The sequence below is a fragment of the Dermacentor andersoni genome, chromosome 1 (genome assembly GCF_023375885.2).
Source record: "Dermacentor andersoni chromosome 1, qqDerAnde1_hic_scaffold, whole genome shotgun sequence".
Lineage (NCBI taxonomy): Eukaryota > Metazoa > Arthropoda > Arachnida > Ixodida > Ixodidae > Dermacentor > Dermacentor andersoni.
The window spans coordinates 7,984,901-8,004,472 of record NC_092814.1 but is presented as its reverse complement, the minus strand read 5'-3'; the positions used below and the strand labels follow the sequence as shown (position 1 = coordinate 8,004,472).

The 19,572-nt window shown below is 46.0% G+C and overlaps 1 protein-coding gene across 7 annotated transcripts in view; it reads left to right on the top strand.

Annotated features, from left to right (window-relative positions):
* Unc-115a (actin binding LIM protein Uncoordinated 115a) overlaps positions 1 to 19,572 on the top strand; it is a 558,372-nt gene that overhangs the window by 470,857 nt on the left and 67,943 nt on the right. For all 7 annotated transcript variants that reach the window (XM_050191443.3, XM_050191440.3, XM_050191439.3 and 4 more), the window contains 3 exons: positions 14,010 to 14,079; positions 14,142 to 14,176; positions 14,315 to 14,452. In XM_050191443.3, coding sequence (XP_050047400.1) covers positions 14,010 to 14,079; positions 14,142 to 14,176; positions 14,315 to 14,452 — 243 coding nt within the window. The remainder of the gene's footprint in view (positions 1 to 14,009; positions 14,080 to 14,141; positions 14,177 to 14,314; positions 14,453 to 19,572) is intronic.

The following is a 19,572-nucleotide window of genomic DNA, read 5'->3' as shown; positions in this document are numbered from 1 at the left end:
CAGGGGCGTCTGCGTCAGCAGGCGTTTGGTGTGTTGCAGCACCACGTACACGAGCACACGAGGGTTGGACCCTCCCGCGTGTAGCCGTGTGCGGCTTAGCCATGTCCGGGGAAAAGGGGATCCTGGGGGTTGAGCTGATGCCAGGTGTTTGGGCCTCTACGGCTCCTCGGCGGAGGCAACACACCTCTTTGGCCTCGGCTTCACGTCGATGGCACCCCTGGACTGACCCACCCTGGGGAAATTGGTAGTTGCCTTTTCCTGTCCTCCTCTCCAATCTGTGTCTTTCTCTCTCCCTTTCAATCTTTCCTGTCTTCTCCTCTCTTCTATTTACTTCCGACTTTCCTGCCAGCGAGGGTTAACCTGGTGTGCTATGATTTACTTTGATTATAACATATGTGGCTATAGTAACAATGTACAATTGGCATGGCAGGGCTTGCTTCACAACAATCTCTGCCGTGTCCCCTCGTTGGGCTCGGTGGTGGGTGACTGGCATTGATACCGAAGAAACAATACATTTCATGGGACCCTCAAAACCCTTCTTACCGGATCGCCCTCCGAAAAGGGGGCACATTGATGCAACATTTGAATTCTTTCTGAAGAAACGAGACACATGCCCCAAGTATCATGTGATTCACTGTGAAAACACTGACAAAAAAGCGACAAACATTTCAGCCTTCTTGGTGTCAAAATGCCTAACAGAGGTCATTGGAAGTGGCTACAAAGCCACCAAGATGGCAAGTGGGGACCTTCTGATTGAAGTGAAAGACAAACCACAGTACGAGAAACTAACAAACCTGGTGGCATTTTGGCCATAAAACCATATCTGTTAGTCCACACTGAACAATGAACACCGTCAAGGGTGTGGTCTCAGACAACGAGCTCGTGAATTTGACGTATGAAGAACTCTTGAATGGATGGAAAGAAGAAAATGTTATACATGTACGACATATAAAAATCAGGCGCGACAATGAAGAACTACCAACCAAACACCTAACACTTACTTTTGGCTCTAGCACACTCCCGGATGCAATAGAAACAGGCTACCTCAAACTGCATGTAAGACCTTACATTCCAAATCCTCGACGCTGCTACAAGTGTCGGAGGTTTGGGCATGCCTCTCAAAGCTGCCGAGGACGACTAACTTGTGTGAAATGTGCTACAAAAGCTCACTCTGCTGACGAATGTACTGCTGAAGCCCATTGCGCGAACTGCAATGGAAGCCACCCTGCGTATTCCAGATCTTGCGCAGCCTGGAAGAAAGAAAAGGAGATCATTACTATCAAAGTCAAAGAGAATATCAGTTTCCGGGAAGCACGACAACGACTTGTCGCCTTCATTTACATTGAAAACTTCGTTTGCCAAAGTGGTGCAGCAGGAGGCAGCACCACGACGAACCCCGGTGGTCGCCCAAATCACACGCAGCGTACTGAGGCGATCGCCACCCGCCCCCGCGGTGGGAGCAGCTGAGGCTGCCCTGCCCTCCTCGAAATCCGCCACACCAGAGACCTCTACTAGTGCTGGCAGCAGCCATCGCAGTGCAGAGGCTAAGGAGGACCCATCACCCTCCGGGCTGTTGAGGCCACTGCCTTCGTTCCTCGAGGCGAAGGCAACACGACGTACACATAGCTCATTAGAGCGAGTGACCAGCGATTCCCAAGAGGCTATGGACACTACCCCAAGCAAGGTGGTGCAGCAACCACCTAAGGAGCGGCGAAATTCTTTGGACCGCTCTAGAAAAGACAAAACCAAAATTACGGGGCCGCAAAAGGCTCTCTAGGCTAAAACACATTTTTTTTCGTACGCACAGCACCAAATTAACCTCATTATGGACACGCAAATTATGCAGTGAAACGTTAGAGGTCTTCTCAGTAACCTTGATGATGTTCAAGAACTCTGCGAACTCACTCCAAAAGTGCTGTGTGTACAAGAAACCCATCTTAAATCCAAACACACTAACTTTCTTCCTCATTATGTTATTTTTCGTAACGATTGTGATGATGCCATCGCATCATCTGGCGGTGTAGCCATATACTATAAGCACATACTCTACAAAAATATAGCGTGTCAACATCTACAACTACAAACGCCCCTAGAGGCAGTGGCCGTTCGAGTCGTACTTCTAAACAAACTTATTACCATCTGCTCTCTGTACATACTCCTGCATTATCAGCTCCATAAACATGAATTCCAAACATTAATAGATCAATTACCCCAACCGTATTTTGTTCTAGGAGATTTAAATGCACACAGCAACCTATGGGGTGACTCTCACTGCAATGTGCGAGGTCCACTGATTGAACAGTTTCTCTTGTCTTCTAGTGCTTGTCTTTTCAATAGCAAGGCACCATTATATGATAATGTACATAAAACCTGTTCCTCTATAGACCTCAGTATTGCATCTCCGACCCTTTTACCTGATCTTAAATGGAATGTTATTAGAAATCCATACAGGAGCGACAATTTCCCGATAGTTCTGCCTACACCGAAGATGAATGAATGTCCCCCCCAGTTTCCTTGGTGGAAACCTGATTCAGCCGACTGGGAACAGTTCCAAAAAATGACTCTCATATCGTGGGCTGACATTTCTGCTCTAAGCCTGGCTGTTGCGGTTGAATACTTCACTTTTTTTCTGATTGATGCCGCGACCAAATGTGTCCCAGAAACAAAGGAATCATCTAACAAGCGTTGTCTTCTGTGGTGGAACGAGGAGTGTCGTAACACCCGTAAGAAGCAGAACAAAGCATGGGCGTTGCTCCGCGATTCTCTGACAGCAGAAAACCTGGTTAATTTCAAGCATGTCAAATCTCGGGGAAAGAGAATGCGCCGACAAGCTAGAAGAGAGAGTTGGCAAAAATATATATGAGGAATTAACTCTTACACAGATGAGACAAAGGTCTGGAATAGAGTGAACAGAATAAAAGGTCGACAGCCTTACTCGCTACCCTTAGTAAATACTCGGGGAGATAGCATGGAAGAACAGGTGAACTTTCTAGGCGCACATTTTGAACACATATCCAGTTCATCGCACTATCCTGACACATTCCAAAGACACAAAACACGAATAGAATGGCAGCCATTAGAACGAAAAAGTGCAAAAGGTGAGGTATACAATGGACCATTTTGCACAGCAGAGCTTCAAGCAGCACTAAACGGCTGCAACAAATCTGCCCCTGGTTCTGTCCGCATAATATATAAAATGTTAAAGCACTTGCGATCTAAAACACAAAAAACCCTTCTTTTTCTTTACAATAGTATATGGTCCTCCGGCCAGATTCCCTCTGGAAAGAGGCCATTATAATTCCCATTCTGAAACAGGGTAAGCACCCTTCCTTGGCAAACAGTTATAGGCCTATAGTGTTGACAAGCTGCCTATGCAAACTCTGAAAAGATGGTGAACAAACGCTAGCTCCACTATCTTGAAACCAACAAAATGTTAGACCCATACTAATGCGGTTTCAGGGAAGGTAGATCGACGTCAGACCAGCTTGTTCGCATGGAAATGTACATCCGGGAAGCCTTCATCCACAAACAGCTTGTCGTATCTGTATTCCTTGATATAGAAAAGGCATAGGATACTACGTGGCGCTTTGGGATCCTTCGGGATCTTTCTGGAATAAGTATACGTGGCAACTTGCTGACCATTATTGAGAGCTACCTGTCTGACAGAACGTTTTGTGTTGGAGTTGGCAATGTGCAGTGTTGATCATTCATACAGGAGACAGGTGTACCACAAGGTGGAGTGCTAAACTGTACCCTCTTTATTGTGAAAATGAACTCCTTACATACCATCATACCTTGCACACTCTTTTACTCGGTCTATGTAGACCATATACAGACAGCTTTTAGGTCGTGCAATCTTAGCATCTGCAAGAGACAGCTACAGCTTGCCTAAACAAACTCTCAAAGTGGTCAGAAGAAAATGGTTTTAAATTTAACCCTCAAAAAAGCACATGTGTCCTCTTCTCAAACATACATACACCAGAACCCGCGATTGACCTTAACGGAGAACTACTATCGGTCAGCCTTGAACACAAATTTTTAGGTGTTATCTTGGACACGAAACTTAATTTTATTCCCCACTTGAAATATCTTAAAGCGAAGTGCCTGAAGACTATGAACCATGCATTTTACTAACCCCTCCCTTCCATACTCTTTTTGAATAACATAAACACTACTACTTAGTATTCAAATTGGACTAAGTCGGGGTTTTTTTTTTTATTTTATTTTTTTTTTTTTTTTTTTCGTATGCTTAGTAGAGTGACAGCATCGGCGATATGGTTTCAGCCCGTCTTGACATAAAACATAGTTCTGCATCACTCGGGGAATTTCGCAAAGGCACTCGGGAAAAACCTGAAAAACACATGGAATTTGGAAATGTCAACTTGGTAGACACCCTGTTTTCTCTTGACTGGAAACGAGCCTCCAACCTGTTGTAGGTGTCATGACAGGCTGACCATCCTCCACGCCTTCCTGGAGTGTCAAGAGGCCAAAAGAGACAGGAAGAAACATTTTCCACTTGCATACCGCTATTGTGTCCCTCTTCATCCAGCTATATTTTTGGTAAAGAACCACTTTTTAACACGAAAGCAGTCCTCGATTTCTTGAATGCTGTTTTCCCACATGTTGTAAGTCTATTAAATTCATAGCACATCATCCTTCAAGAGGATGCCGCTTTGATAGTTATATATAGCACATGCCTTTAGGCCCTTGTGTTTCAAAGGCTCTGGGGAGACAGTAATGCTCTAGCCAATTTTAGCATCTGACGTACTATACTGTATATTGCATCATTCTTTGGCAGTGCATTTTAATGCTCATAGTACACGTCATTAGTCATTGCCATAATCTTACTTCACATAGATTTTACACAATTTACAGCAACCATTTTAGACCCCTTTACAGCCACGTCACATCAACTTCACAGAACTCATCAGTCCACTGTGAACTCATTAACACTGCCATGGCGCTCTTTCGCCATACCTGGCCCTTGCACCACTAAACATCACATTCATCAGGCAAATACTGGCAAATGAATCAGCAGTGTGTTTTGGCATTTTTTCTGCATCTTGTTTAATTCGACTTGCTGGATAATTTGATAGATTTTGAAGGTCCTGTCGGAGTCGAATTAACGGAGTTCGACCATACAAGGATGTGGGATTTGTTTGATATTAATGTAGAGAAGGCTGTAAATTGTTAACAAAATTCGAAAAATATTCTATATTCTGTATTCAATTCGATCTCAGAAACTGCTCTTTGCGACCCTTACTAAATAGTAAACAAAGGCCAATTCATTAGGTAGTTGCCTTATATTAAGATGTGTTTGTTCACACAGCAGCAATACGAGACATTAGGCAATGCACTCTTTACCCACCCTAAGGAAGATAGTTTGTGGTGAAAAGCAGGGTTTTAGTGGCTTAGGTTCCTGTCTGTCACTATTTTGGACTAGAGGTGTAGTTGACTTTTTGGAAACCACATAAACATGCTTGCACAAAGGAAGCTACAATATCTGAAGCAGTCTTCCTTCTTCTTCTTCTTCTTCTTCTTTTTTTTTTTTTTTTTTTTTTTTTTTTTTTTTTTTTTTTTTGTACAGCGCAGCTGTATATGGCTAGCCGATTCGTCCATCCGTCTGTCGGTCGCTTGTACGGCAAAAACTCCTCCGCCGCAACTTCATGCGCATGCATGAGAAAAGAAAAGATAGATAAAGAAAGCATTGCGATTTGTTAGGTGTGTTGGTAAACTGACTTGGAAAGCATATTTAGCGCATTATGGTGTTGTCTCCCTTCTGTCCTTGTTTGCTGGTCCTAAATATGCTTTCCAAGAAAGAGGCATACAATTAGCCAACACCACCTAGATAGCAGAAGGCCTGTTTACTCCAATCCATGACATCATGCTACCTGGCTCGAAATTTCCTTTGACAAGGCTGGCGTGATGAAAGTGGTAACGTCAAAATCACTGTTGCCTACTTGGGAGCATCTCCATTAGGTTCTATGGCAGTCAGGCCAGGTAACACAATGTCATGGATTGGAGTGAATAGGCCTTGTGCTATCTAGGTGGTGTTGAATTAGCTGTGCCAATAGTGGCATCGTTGCTCTCCATTACAGCCGAGCGCATGCGCAGCAGTTTCTTTCCGGCTCCAAAATGGGTAGGCTACGCGCCATACATACTCCTTAGGAGCAGGCAGCTTTCGATCAGCAACGCTGCATGCAGACCGGGAACAAGCTAGTCTAGCTTTCGATCAGCAACACTGCATGCAGACCGGGAACAAGCTCGTCTAAGTCATGCCGATGCTGCAGCCCGAGCACAAGAACAGGCTCATGCAGCTGAGCGCAAGCAGCAATTGCATACTGAGGATTCAGCAGCCTACCTAGTCGTCATTTTATGGACTGCCAGGATTAACCCAGTGATAAATACCGGGGCCGCACGTTTCAGCTTCGCTGGTTAACCATCTGTACGGAGTGCTTGGGCAGTGATTTTTTATCACTACAGCAAGGTTACTACACTGGACCCTTTTCAAATAAAACAATTGTAGATAATTTCTGTTGTTAAATGAAGCTTTGGTAAAAGCAACGCAGGGGCGTCTGCGTCAGCAGGCGTTTGGTGTGTTGCGACACCACGGACCCGAGCACACGAGGGTTGGACCCTCCCGCGTGTAGTCGTGCGCGGCTTAGCCGTGTCCGGGGAAAGGGGGATCCTGGAGGTTGAGCCGATGCTGGGTGATCGGACTTTTAAGGCCCCCCGGCGGAGGCAACACACCTCTTTGGCCTCTGCTTCACGTAGACGGCACCCCCGGACTGACCCACCCGGGGGAAATCGGCAGTCGCCTTTTCCTGTCCTCCTCTCCACTCTTCGTCTTTCTCTCTCGTCTTTTTCATCTTTCCTGTCTTCTCATCATTTCTCCTCACTTCCTAGTTTCCCGGCGGCAAGGGTTAACCTTGTGTAGCTAGCCAGCCTTGGTTATGCTGTATTTGGTTATAGCAGCGATGTACGGCTGGCGTTGGCAGGGTTTCCCTTGCAGGAACTTCTGTCACGTCCCCCTGTAGGGCTCCATGGTGGGTGGTCGGCATCGCGGCCGAAAACCCAACATTACTTATGGAACACGCTTTTCCTAAGCTACCTGATCGCCCTCAGAAACGAGGGCGCACCGAAGAAGTTTTTCAGTTTTTCGGACGACAAGTCCACAATTTTCCTCGTTTCCATGTCATCCACGCAGAAAAACCAGCTAAACAAGTACGAACAATCTCCCCGTTCCTTGTATCAAAGTCTCTTACCGAAGTTTTTGGCCCAGGATATAAGGTGTCGAGGATGGCTAGCGGTGACCTCCTCTTGGAGCTCCGCGACCAGAAGCAATTTGAGAAGCTGCCACAGCTAGTATCATTTGGGGAGACCCAAGTAGTAGTAACCCCACACCGCACAATGAATACCTCCCGCGGCGTTGTCTCGGACGATGATTTGCTGGAGCTCACTGAGGCCGAGCTCTTGGAAGGTTTCAGTGAACAAAATGTTATAAATGTCAAAAGAATTAAGATGAGGCGAGATGGTAAAGAACTTGCGACCAAACACCTAATACTGACATTCAATTCAAGTGTCCTGCCCGAGTCAATCGAGGCCGGGTACATCAAGCTCCGTGTAAGACCATACGTGCCAAATCCCCTCCGATGTTTCAAGTGCCAGCGTTTTGGCCACAGTTCGCAGAGCTGCCGAGGCCGCCAAACTTGTGCAAAATGCAGCGCGCATGAACACTCCTCTGAAGCCTGTGAGAATTCTTTCCACTGTGTAAATTGTGATGGCGAGCATGCCGCATACTCGCGGTCATGCCCGTCTTGGAAGAAAGAAAAGGAAATAGTAACAATCAAAGTAAAAGAGAATATCTCATTCAAGGAGGCACGCAGGCGGGTAACATACCTTCCTAAGGCCAGCTTTGCCGAAGTGGCGCGTCAGGGGGCAGCGTCACAACGGCCTCCGGCGGCTGTCCGACCCACAAGCCGTGAGTCGGCAGTTACGCCATCTGTCCCCGCGGCGGTTGCAGCTAGCGCTGCTCCGTCTACCCAGCAGACGGGGCCACCGACACCGAAGGTGGGCGCAGCCGAGGCTGCCCCAGCCTCCGAGGCCCCTTCCAGCGCTGGCAACGGCCAGCGCAGCCAAATCCCTCTGGGAGCCCCATCGACCTCTGGGCTGGTGGGCGCAGGGGTCTTGCCCTCCAAGGCGGGACTCCCTCTGAAAACTTCCCGCTCGCAAGAGCACGTGTCCGGCGCCTCACAAGAGGCAATGGACACCACACCTATCCTCAAGGCGCACCAGGCGCCTAAGGAGCGTCGAGAATCACTCGAACGCTTCAAAAAGAACAAAACACCTATTACAGGGCCTCGAAAGGGCTCTGTAATCTAAGGCATCTTTCCGTTTCCGTACACACAGCACTAATTTACATTAAATATGGATACACAAATCATACAATGGAACGTCAGAGGTCTCCTTAGAAACCTTTATGATGTACAAGAACTGATCCACCAACACAATCCAAAAGTGCTGTGTTTACAGGAAACACATTTAAAATCCAAACACACAAGCTTTCTCGGACAGTACATAACTTTTCGCAAAGATCGCAATGATGCTGTCGCATCATCGGGCGGTGTCGCCATTGTTATCCATAAGAGCATTGCGTGTCAACATTTACAGCTACAAACGCCTCTCGAAGCAGTGGCGGTTCGAGCTGTTCTCCTAAACAAACTCATCACCATTAGCTCTCTTTATATACCCCCACATTACAAATTAACGAAACATGAATTCCAATCCTTTATAGATCAATTGCCAGAACCTTATGTTGTTCTTGGCGATTTCAATGCGCACAACTCCCTATGGGGCGACTCTCGTATCGATGCGCGAGGTCGTCTCGTTGAACAGCTCCTTTTTTCTTCCGGTGCGTGTCTGCTTAATAAGAAGGCACCCACATATTACTGTCTTGCCAACAAAACCTTTTCTTCAATTGATCTCAGCATAGTTTCTCCTTCTATTTTTCCTGAACTCGCATGGGAAGTTAGAAACAATCCTTACGGAAGCGACCACTTCCCCATACTATTAAGAACACCTAAAGAAAACGAATATCCACCACAGGCTCCCAAGTGGAAGATTGATACAGCTGACTGGGAGAAATTCCGAACTCTCAGTAATATTTCATGGGATGAGATGTCCTCGTTAGGAATGGATGCTGCCGTGGAATACTTTACAGCCTTCTTAATAGATGCCGCAACTAAATGTATATCACAAGTAAATGGCTTGGCATGCAAACGGCGTGTCCCGTGGTGGAACGAGGACTGTAGGATCGCTCGTAAGAAACAGAACAAAGCGTGGGGTTTGCTACGCACCTCTCCCACTGCGGAGAATCTGTTTAACTTTAAGAAAGTGAAATCGCAAGGCAGGCGAACACGCCGACAGGCTAGAAGAGAGAGTTGGCAGAACTTTTTATCCGGTATCAATTCGTATACAGATGAGTACAAAGTTTGGAACAGGGTTAATAGGATAAAAGGGCGACAAACATATTCCCTTCCTTTGGTAAACACACAAGGTCAAACACTGAAAGATCAGGCAGACTCGCTTGGGGAACACTTTGAGAGCGTGTCGAGTTCAAACCATTATTCGCAATCCTTTTTGAAATACAAACAAATAGAAGAATGTAAGCCAATAATACGAAAATCCAGACAGAATGAACCCTATAACCGGCCTTTCAATATTGCTGAGTTGACAGCTGCCTTGAACACATGCAAAAGCACTGCACCGGGACCTGATAGAGTCATGTATGACATGATCATAAATTTACATACTGACACCAAACTTACACTACTCACACTTTTCAACGCTATTTGGGCTACGGGATACCTCCCATCCACATGGAAAGAAGCGATTGTGGTTCCTGTTCTTAAACAGGGCAAGGACCCTTCCATGGCGGCAAGTTACCGTCCGATAGCCCTTACAAACTGTATTTGTAAGCTTTTTGAAAAAATGGTTAACCGCAGACTTGTACATTTCCTTGAACTCAGCAATATGCTCGATCCCTTTCAGTGTGGCTTTAGACAAGGGCGGTCCACAACCGATCACCTTGTGCGCATTGAGGGAAACATTCGCGACGCCTTTCTACATAAACAATATTTCCTATCCGTATTCCTCGACATGGAGAAGGCGTACGACACTGCGTGGCGTTATGGAATCTTGAGAGACTTGTCGGGAATTGGCATCCGTGGCAATATGCTCGTCCTAATAGAAAGCTATTTGTCCAACCGTACATTCCGTGTGAAAGTCGGCAATGTATTGTCGCGACCTTTTATACAGGAAACTGGTGTACCCCAAGGAGGTGTACTTAGCTGCACGCTCTTCATCTTAAAAATGAACACGCTTCGTGCTTCATTACCGCCAGCCATTTTTTATTCTGTTTACGTAGACGACATACAGATAGGTTTCAAATCCTGCAACCTTACAGTATGCGAGAGGCAAGTACAACAGTGCTTGAACAAAGTGTCCAAATGGGCAGATGAAAACGGATTTAAAGTGAACCCCAACAAAAGTTCTTGTGTGCTTTTCACTAGAAAGAGAGGGCTCATTGCAGAACCCAGTATCGAAATGTATGGTCAGCGAATCCCTGTGAACAAAGAACACAAGTTCTTGGGCATCATACTTGATTCTAAATTAACTTTTATTCCACACATAAAGAATCTCAAGGTCAAATGCTTAAAAACAATGAACTTACTGAAAGTGTTATCCCACACAACATGGGGCAGCGATAGGAAATGTTTAATGAATTTATACAAGAGTCTCATTAGATCTCGGCTGGACTACGGTGCCGTGATCTACCATTCTGCAGCCCCGAGCGCGCTAAAGATGCTAGACCCAGTCCACCATCTGGGTATCCGTTTAGCCACAGGAGCTTTCAGAACGAGTCCCGTACAAAGTTTATATGCAGAATCGAATGAGTGGTCACTTCATATCCAGAGAACATACATCAGCCAAACATATTTTTTGAAAGTCCACTCTAATCCTCAACATCCGTGTTATAATACCGTTAACGAGATGACATACGCTACACTCTTTCGCAATCGGCTACACTCTTTCGCAATCGTCCCTCCGTAAGACAGCCTTTCTCGCTGCGTGTGAGGGAGCTTAGTGAAGAAATGCAAATTCCACTCCTCGAGCTTCGCCTAATGCATCCAGCCAAGCTGCTACCTCCTTGGGAGTGGCAGCTGATACAATGCGACACATCTTTCGTTCAAGTTACAAAGCACGCTTCAGACATTGAAATCCAAATGCATTTCCGGGAACTCCAACACAAACACTCCTGCACGGAGTTCTACACTGACGCATCGAAGTCACACGACGGGGTGTCCTACGCAGCCGTCGGGCCATCCTTCTCGGAAACCGATGTACTGCATGCGGAAACTAGTATCTTTACGGCTGAGGCCTACGCACTATTGTCGGCTGTGAAGCATATCAGGAAATCAAAACTCCAGAAAGCAGTCATATACGGATTCCCTTAGTGTTGTGAAGGCCTTGATGGCATTCTCTAACCACAAAAATCCGGTAATTAACGAACTCTATTCTGCTCTGTGTAAAGCGTATGTAGGTAATCAGCATGTCATCATATGCTGGGTGCCAGGTCATAGGGGCATCGAAGGTAACGTTCTGGCGGACCAGATGGCCACGTCAGTTGCATCATATTCTGCTAATCCCACCGCTGCAGTTCCTGTCACAGACCTGAAGCCCTTCTTGCGGAGGAAACTACGGAACCAGTGGCAACGCCTATGGGACGCGGAAACAAATAATAAGCTCCACGTGATAAAGCCACAGTTAGGATTCTGGCCTTCCGTAACAAAATCACGCCGGACAGATGTCCTATTCTGTCGTCTAAGAATAGGACACACATTTGGCACACATAACTTTTTACTCACCGGAAACGAGCCTCCAACCTGTGGTAGATGCGGGGAGAGGCTGACCGTCCTCCACGTCCTTCTGGAGTGTCGGGCAGCCGAATCTGAAAGAAAGAAACATTTTCCCTTAGCATACCGCCAGCACATCCCCCTTCATCCAGTAATGTTACTCGGCCCAGAACCGCTGTTTGACTCCAGCGCAGTCCTGGGCTTCCTGAAAGATGTTGTCTTGCATGTTCTTAGCCCCACATGTTCATAGCGGGTCCTCTCTTCAGAGGATACCGCTGTGATAGCTCTTTCGTATAGCACGCGCCTCTAGGCCCTTGTGTTTCAAGGGCTCTGGCGAGGCAGCAGTGCTCCAAGTAATTTTACTATCTTATACATTTTCCATTTTGCATCATTCTCCTACGATGGATTTTAATGGTCATAGTTTTCTTCATTAATCATCGCCATAATTTTATAGCACGTAGATTTTACGCACTTTACAGCGACTATTTTTAGGCCACTTTACAGCCAAGTCACATCTTCCATAATACATCAACATTAACACTTGTCATGGCGCTCTTTGGCCAAACCTGGCCCTTGCGCCACTAAACACAACACATCATCATCATAAAAGCAACACTTTATTCTGTCCCTTTAACTGGAGTCTATTGTAGTTCTTTACACACTCAATTACAACGGATATTAAAGCAAAAGCTTTACTGGCCGCGAACTTGCGATTTCGCTGTGGCGGTGCTCCGAGGAGGCACATGACATCACAATGTGCGCTTCGCCGCGGATATTTCTCTCTCTCTAGCTCCCTAGTCACTACTGCGCATGTGCTGCTAGTAGCACCGTTCCGCCGCTGCGCAGCGCCGCGCCTTTCCGCCGCCGCCGTTTGGTATGACGTCGCACCGCGTTCCTCGTCGTTGCGCTCGCTTCGTCAGCTGTGTCGCATGCCTGATAACATGTCAGAGGATTGAAAAGAAGAGCTCGCGTGTGCCGCAACCACAGTTGAGGCGGCAGTATGGATGGCGACAATTCTGATAAGCAGGAGGAGGCCTGGAATCGATATCTGAACGAGATGAAGAGGAAACAAATCGCTCAGGAAACAGACGAACAGTGTGTGGAACGACTGGCTAAACGCCGCAACATAGCTAGACAACCAGACTAACCTGGACTTGCAATCAAGATTAACCAAGGCTAACCATGCTATGCCTTAGCTTTCGCTACATATATCCTTGCATAGCCGAGCTAAGCCACTGCCAATTTTTCTAGGCTCATTGTCTGTAGGGTTAACTTACTGTATATTGAATAGTTTTCTTAAGCTTGAGAGAAAATAATCTGGGCTGTGTTAGCAGATTGCTACACAATAACAAAATAGCCACCACTGTGACAGTGTGGGTGGCTTATCTACACAGGCCTAGTTAATTTTTCATTGGCTTTTAGTCTAAACTGGCCAAAGGCTCAGGCACAAGAGCTAAAACACAACTCCAGCAGCAACACATTGATTGCCTCATCTAGTAATCGACCTATTACTGCAAAATGAGTGAAATGTTTTGAAAGAATACTAAACTTATTTAGTGTTTCTGCAGATCTTTCACCTCTCACTACTTTAATCTTTCACTGTCTCACCACTTTAATTTCTCTACTTACAGAGGAGAGCAGCTTAATTTCTTTGGCTGGCAGTCTGTTGCAATGGTCATTTATATATGATAAATAAAGGACTGAATTGAATAACTGAGGTGAATTGTTTTGTTCTCAGTACACAGTTAAATGAGGACTGCAAAGAAAGGGTGTCTAGCATTTGCATGGCACTGCAGAGCAGCCTCAAGTGCTCAACGTCTCTGCCACTTGGCCAACACTTGGCCATCCCATTAGACTTGCTTCTCGAGTGCTCTAAATGGGAATTGAAATTCACCCTTAATTGTCACATTTCAGAGACTAAAAGCAAGAAATGTTTTGTCCTAGATTGTTTCATAACACTCTTGTACAGTTACTTTTACCAACCTGCAGGGCTTAATGTGGCCACTTTTCAGCAGCCTAGTTTAGAGCATGCTGATGAGTGGACCTCGGGTGCAGGCTTGTCCTCCGTGTGAAAGTTTTTCTTTGTATGCTCAGGCTCAAGACTTGTCCTTCAGCAAGCTGGAGAAAACCCACAGCACAGAGTTCAGTTGTGGCAAGTCAGATGGTGAGTGCTGTTCCCTCATGTTGGGGACACGTAACTGACCAGATGCGCTGCTTTGTCCCTAGTGTCTGGAGCGTCAGACCATGATGGTGCTGTTATGGTGAGTCCTCCTACTAAGATATGTCTCCTACTGCATGACTCTTTTCTCTGCCGCATCCTGTCTATTTTTCTCATGATGTCTAACACACCCAAACAGCCACAATTTTTTGCATTATGTTGAGTGACTTGTGCCTTGCAGAATCACAGCACAAGTGCAGTCCTTCGATCTACCCCATTCTCAGATGGTTACTCTGGGTTTCGGTATGCCTCCTACAGTCCACATCTGCGGCGATCAATGCCAAACGTCAACTGGCACCTTTCAACTGATCCCCCAAAGGTAATCTATTGGAAGAGCTTATTAAACTAGTTGCTTTTATGCTTATTGCATCTGGTAATAGATAGTTGCAGAATGGTTTGTTTCTTTTAGTGTTTGCCAACCGTAGGGTGATTACCCTACTGTAGGGCATTTTCGCTGCTTGCAGCCTGTGACAGGCAGCTGTCTCCATGTGTGTTCGGAATTGCTTTTATTTCTACATTGTTTTGTCATAAATACTGCTCAAGGTCAGTGACTCATTACACAAGACTTGTCACCATCCATTAGAGGCTTGCCATTCTTAAACTTGAGAGATTTTTAGAGGTTATTGAATACCACCAGGCTTTTGTGCATTGACGACTTGGGAATAAAAAATTTCAGATTCTTCTGACAGCTTGGTCTTAATCGGTGTGGTGGCTAACCATACAGGGGAATGGGGGGCTGTAAGTAAAGCATTTAGGAAATGGTTAGGCGCGTTGCCTGAGCTATAACTGCTGCTGGCAAGTGAAGACGGAACAAGATGAAGTGCTTAATCATCTTCACCAGGATATGTCAGGCACAGCACAGCAGTCACAGTAGGCAGCTGTGCATGTGTTTTTTTATAGTAGCTTCAGCAATTAATCCAACATGCGAATGTCTGCTATCTGTGCAGAAATAGAAGCAGTCAGGAATAGAACACTACACAAGCAGGGTTTTTTTTTTTCCCAACCTCAGCCCGAAAGTTCTATACATTGGCCCACTTGAACCCGGCACAGTGATTTCAAACCTGGCCCGTACTCTACCCGGGCCCGAAAAATTCTGACCCAGCTCAACCCTGCCTGGCCCAGTTCTGCTCGACCCATTAGCTCTTGAGCTTGTACGAAGCTAGGTCAAGTTCTCAGTTATTGTGAAGGTACTGTCATGTGATCAACGGGCACTGGGCGGTCTTCAGGTTGCATCAAGCAGCTTTTTTTCCCTGCGTCCACTTTTTCTGGCCACTCTGACTGTAAGAAAAATAATCATTTCATTTCATTGATAGTCAAACATGCTCAGATTATTATTTGGTATTAAAACAGACATATACAGTAAAAGCTTGTTCATTCAAATTCCGCGGAGATGCTATGAAAATTCAAATTATACAAAATTCGAAGTAATGAAAGTCGGAGAAAAAGAATCGCTCGGTTAAGGCGCATATATAGTCTGATGTGGTGGGAGCATGCGTGCACGTACGCTACATCATGTTGACATGAACAACGTTATCTATACTTCGAATCACTGGCGCAGTCAACGTAACCTGACGCGGTCAACGTAGTCCAGCATGCTCGACGTCGAGATGGCTCATGCTCCATCCGTGCGTTCGTCGCGCGGGGAAAAAAGAAAGTCAGTTTCACCTGAAAAGCGAAGCATCAATTGCGATAGCAAATTAGTAGATAGCTATACGAAGTAAGGATAGTACAGTAAAAGCTCGTTAATTCGAATTCCGTGGGGATGCTATGAAAATTCGAACTAATGAAAGTCAGAGAAAAATAGCTCGGTTAAGGCGCGTACATAGTCCAACGGGGCGTGAGCACGGCTCACCCTCGCATGCTTTCGCTCACACATACAGCATACCGTGCATGGCAATGATTTTATTGCCCTTGAGCTTTATACAGAACCTCACGGGAGAGAAGTGACCTGCAACAGAGGTGTTGGCTGTGCCTGGCCAGGCACTAGTACGTCTCTCTCCAGTCGGGCCTAAACAAAGGGCAGCAGATGGGAAAAGCAAAGCTGCGTGGCCCACGCGGCGACATCTGCGTCGCCAATGTGCTTGCGCGCACTAGCACTCTACCTATCCACGATGGCACGGAGTTGGAATTATCGGTGGTGGTGTAGATTTCAATGTGAATTAGCGGTTTGTGTTATATATTGCGTTCAATATATTGCTCGACGAACTGCAGTGGCTACTTCAAATTATCCAGAATTTCGAATTACCGAGTTGTGAATTCATGAGCTTTTGCTGTACAGTCACCGACCGATTTTCCCGACCTCGCCGGGACCGAAAAATAGTCTGAAAAATCGAACAGTCCGCAAAAGTGATTCAACCAACAAAAAAATTTATTAGGCTTAGAGCAGCCTAATAATATTAATAATGCCCTGCCTCACACTACACTTGGAGGCGATCAGATTAGCTTGGATTTGAGCTAGAGTGACGTCTCCATATGCAGTCGCGAAGAACGTCACCGTGTTGGTGATATCTACCGACGGAGCTCACCTTGGAAATCGAAGAAACGAGCCAAGTTTCTTCACACCACTTTGCTCTCACGAAGGCACAGGAGATAGCGCCAAGCACAAAAGTACGAAGCCACGCAAACACACAAAAAGATGCGACGTCGTCCCTGAGACACACTTGCGTGTGGACACACCACGTGCCGAATGGTGACCAAAACTCAAAAGAAAAAAAGAAAGGAGGAAAGGGGTGATAGTGCTGACTGGGAAAAAAATAAGGGCCTCTCCTGGAGCATTTTGTCGGCCAAGGAAAAGCCTGCTGGCATGGCCTCCGAGACTGGAGAATAACGCACGCTCTATTGATAGCATGCACCTCCCAATCTTGGAGGCTATAAAGCGGGTCACTGGAAGCCAAGTCAACGGAATATCCAATTTGGTGGTCTCCAAGATCGGGTAGCGTGGCTCGGATCGAGCGATTTAGGCTGGAAAATATAACTTTGGGGCCTAAATTTATCCGAAATATCAGTCATGCAAATGCATTAGCTCTATTGGAACACTGATGGTGCATTTATTAAGTCTGGAATATCCATCAAGTCCGAATTATTGGAGTTCAAAAAATCAGCCGGTGACTGTACAATGGACAGAGAGGAAAATAGGAAGGGATCAGGCTTGCAACAGCCACCGAGAGTGGCGCAACACCTGCTTACTCTTAAGGAAGAAGGATATAGAAAAGTACATACATTGATCACCATGCTGATGCTTTAAAGTGTGATATGAATGGCCGTACTACACTTTTTAGATGGTTGTGCGGCAATATACTATAGCAAAGGCATAAATGAACACTTCCATACACACCACCATACATTTAATCTCACTTTTCAATCTCATGTAATCATTGCCATGTACACTGAACAATCTCGAGCCAGTAAACTTGGCGTAAATGTAAATTTAAGTACGCAGGTCTGTTGTCTTTCAGGAATACCATAATACATGTTCACTATAGTCGGATACAACTTTAGAAAAAAGGGGGCGTTTACTCCTCCGAGGTGGAAGCACATGAGCATCCACCAATGGGCGCGCACTCTGGACTAGCATCATCAGCCGGACGGCCGGTGACTCCGCCGACGTAGAAGATGGCCGCCCGCGCTTCGAACTGGGCGAGGTCGCGTCAGCTGTGTGCTTCAGCCCCTCGTCAGAGTGCATTCCAGAACTCTTTATGATGGTCTATCGTGCCGCAAATATTACTGCGAGCTTACGATGTGGCATTTGTGCCGCGTGCATTTATTCTGAGCCGTGATCCGGCGAAGGAACATTGCAGCGAGCATCGCTGGCGCTGCGCTACGCTTTTCGTGAAAACAGGATCCCGCGGCGACCGCTGCAAACACACATCCTGCCTGTTTGTTCCATATTGTTTTATTTCACTCCCGAGTGAAGTTACGACGAGAAAAGTTTTCCAAAGACTGGTGCCTACTGTTAGCGGCGGGTGTGTTCGTGTACTGTGTGGCTGCGTTTTTCATCGGATGGGGTGAAGTGATGGAGCAAAACCATTCTCAGGAGAAATCAGAAAAGTGTGTACGCATGAAACAAACCTACGAGCGTCTCAACAGAAAATATTTGCAGAAGAAGCCTTCAACGCAAAGATTTGTCGCCGTCAACTTAGCGTGAACGATCATTGTCAGCAGTGAGATAGCCAAGCGTCTAGCGATGGTGTCCGAGCGTTGTGTAGCACCGTCGATTGACCGCTGTTCACTAATGCTCACTGCGTGCACAAGCTGTAGAATGCGTGCTGTGAAACTGTGAAAACACAAAACCAAGAAATATAAATTTTATGCTATTTAAAACCAAGAGCATTCATCTAAAACAATGAATGAAGCATTTTTGTACCTTCCTGCCTCGACCGTATTCTCTCCCCAGGTTTGTAATGGTTGTGATAAATGCATTGTTTTATATAAGTACTTTTTCAATAGCAACTGATTCAATTTAAGCTTGAAAAACGAGTAGTAGATATGCCGTGTACATGTGAACAAACGCAAAAGCCTTGCAGAGCTGCTCCTTCTACTTTTGTCACTTGCAATGAAGCTAAAGAGCAGACGACAGGCAGCGTTGTAGAAGGCACAGGGTTATTTTTCTGTCGCCATCCGGCATGTGCTAGAGCACATGAGAGCTCTACTAAACCAGTCATCAAAATACAAAAGTATTTTTTTATACCGAGAATTACGCATTTCAGGAGCATGATTTTTCGAGCGGGACTATTTTAGTCGCGGAGGCAATCAGCTGTCGCGCTTCGGTCATCCGGGCGGAGCCTGCCCTTTTTTCTAAAGTTGTGTCCGACTATAGAAGCTTTTTACAGCCTAACCTGTTATGGGCTCATTCCAGTATTCGTTTTTGTTGGTGATGCTGTCCGCCGCTGCCACCGGTGTCCAGTGTCCGTCGCAGCTATCGCCACGCTCCTACCCACTATGGGTGATTGGCCAAAAAATGGTTGGATTGTTTTGAGGAAGAAAAAAAGTCATAGGCCAGTGCCATAAATGTATTTCATGCATGTATGGCACACCTGATTAAATCAAGCAGGCTAGGGAACTGTTTGTCACTGCCACATTTGAAAGGGGATGCCAATAAATCATCGTCATGTGATGTGAGATGCGCACTGCATAGTGTCGATGCGTGTGCTATGCAAGCATTTGCGTATTATTACACCGGTTCGCACACCATGTAGCATTGTATAGGTAGCGGCACTAGGTTGTTTGGGTTTCCTATCATGTATGTGGCTCCTACCCACTTTAGGAGATTGGCCAAGAAATGAATGGATTGTCTTGAGGAAGAAAAATAAGATTAAGGAGATGTATATTGCCACAGGGCAGAATTAGTGAAGTGTAGGTATATTTACTAGTATATACAAGTTGTAGCAACATTGTGTACACAAGATAGCTGCCTGAACCAGCCGCACGCTCCTCTCACCA